The following is a 2,158-nucleotide window of genomic DNA, read 5'->3' as shown; positions in this document are numbered from 1 at the left end:
AAGCCCCCCCCCCCAAATTGCGCTTATGCTGACAAACTGTCTCCGCTCTGAATCTTTTTTCTTATACAGTGATATTATATCATTGAATTCAAATTTAATACTATCCTTATACAGTGACCCACATGTAACCTACTGTACAGCAGTGTGACATCCACTTACCCACATTTTTTTATATTTATTTATTTATATACTTATATTTAAATACCTATATACATTCAGTTCCACATTATTTGAAATTGCTTATTACTTATTAGGTAATAAGGGAAAAATATCAATTAATTTACAACACTCCCAAAACATATTATAAAAGATTGCCCTTATAATATACTAATATTTTATTACCTGGATTTTGTATTTTTACATTAGTGCAATCAATAACACCAATAACTCTAGGAAATTTAGCGATATCATAAAAACGGTTCTGTAATGTATTTAATTCTAATTCTGTACCTGGCATTTTTATGAACCGTGGCAGCAGTCTTGCTAATGCAACACTGACATCACGAACAATTAATGATGATGTAGTTTTGCTTACTCCCAAAAAATCTCCAGCAGTTATTAGAAAATTTCCAGTAGCATAAAATCGTAGAGTTAAAAGTAGTTTGTTTATGGATGTTACGGCATGATTTCTAAAATAATTTTAACATTTACAAATTACAGAATACAAAATTTGATATACCAATTATTTTATTATTGTATAGATAATCACCTATATGATTGTGAATATATTTGCTCATTTATGTATCCTACACTGAAAAAAATTATGTTGTATTGTTTTACCAAATAGGTTTGTTAGAGAATATATCGTAGTTACTACCAGAAAATTGTAATACATACAATATTATATTGTTTTCAGTACAGTCCTCTTTCAGTTAGTTAGTGATAGTAAAATGAACAAAAAGATTTGCTGTGTTTGAAAATTATTACGTTAATACAACAGAATAATCGAATGAACAAAACGTTTGATAGACGATACAGAATTTCTGGTAATCTTTGTTTATTAGAAAAAATCTATTTTTAAACTGAGTATTTAACGAATACCAATAACCGAACGATCTATAGTGGGTACAGAACATTTGTTAGATCAACCAAACCCCGTGATAATAACAACAAATAATAAGGTTTTCCCGTTACTATTAGATAGTAGATATGCCGATAGTTGATACTGAGTAGGTGAGAGGGTGGTGGATGCCGACGATTATGGTTAGCGCCCAGCGGAGTGCGGATTGCGGACTGACTCTTAACTCATTTCACATTTGACTCGTTTGGCGTAGTCTATTAATCAATTCAGTAACTTTGGCGACGCTGCTTGCATTTTTTACTTTTGAAATTTTTATGTTTAAGACTTAAGTACTATTAAATAATAATATTGCTGATGCTGTGTTGCAATTTATTATAATTTGTAGTTTTTATATCACAAATTATTCTATTTTTCTAAAATAAATAATATACAATATAGTAATTATACATAATATTACAATGGCAGACTGCGATGCAATTGACTTTCTAAAAGCCTGGAGTCTGGAGCAATACATTGAAGTTTTTCGTGGTAAGTACATCTAAATATTTGATACGTTTACAGTTTACTCTAAAGCATAGGGTCCCAAAATTTTTCCCCCGGAGACCACGTGTCCACGTGACAATTTTTTAAATTTTTGTAGACCACTAATAATGAATTTTTACATATTAATCGATAGGTACCTTAGTACCTTACACGGAGCTACTTACTGAAACAGAGTTTACTATGAAGTGAACTTTTTTGAAAACTAGTTAGAATAATTTTAAAAGATTCAAAAATAGATTTAAAAGAATGAAATATTGAATTAAAAAATTTAAAAAAGCAAATAAATTAGTCTAGGATATAATTTACTGCCAATTGAAAAAATAATAAAATTTAACTATCTAGAGAATTTTATTTTTTTCTTCGACAGAAAACGATATAGATATGAAGACTATACCCTTGCTAACTGAAACCATGATGATGGAATTAATTCCAAGTGTTGGACATCGAGCTCGATTAAAATCAAATATTGACCAATGGAAAAATATTATCCAGCAGATACCTTCAACCTCAGTAATTTTATATTATAATTTATAATAACGCATAAGTATATAAATCAATTGTAGTTTTAAAATACCTTATTCATTAAAGTTAATT

General features: G+C 29.0%; 1 protein-coding gene across 1 annotated transcript in view; it reads left to right on the top strand.

Annotated features, from left to right (window-relative positions):
• The first annotated feature begins 1,422 nt into the window (after positions 1-1,422).
• LOC100569979 overlaps positions 1,423-2,158 on the top strand; it is a 3,790-nt gene continuing 3,054 nt past the window's right edge. Inside the window, exons 1-2 of the mRNA XM_016806042.2 lie at positions 1,423-1,549; positions 1,932-2,074. Coding sequence (XP_016661531.1) covers positions 1,480-1,549; positions 1,932-2,074 — 213 coding nt within the window. The 5' untranslated portion in view covers positions 1,423-1,479. The remainder of the gene's footprint in view (positions 1,550-1,931; positions 2,075-2,158) is intronic.

Source organism: Acyrthosiphon pisum, unplaced genomic scaffold, assembly GCF_005508785.2.
Source record: "Acyrthosiphon pisum isolate AL4f unplaced genomic scaffold, pea_aphid_22Mar2018_4r6ur Scaffold_20847;HRSCAF=22313, whole genome shotgun sequence".
In the NCBI taxonomy this organism is placed as follows: domain Eukaryota; kingdom Metazoa; phylum Arthropoda; class Insecta; order Hemiptera; family Aphididae; genus Acyrthosiphon; species Acyrthosiphon pisum.
This window is presented reverse-complemented; position numbering and strand designations above follow the sequence as displayed.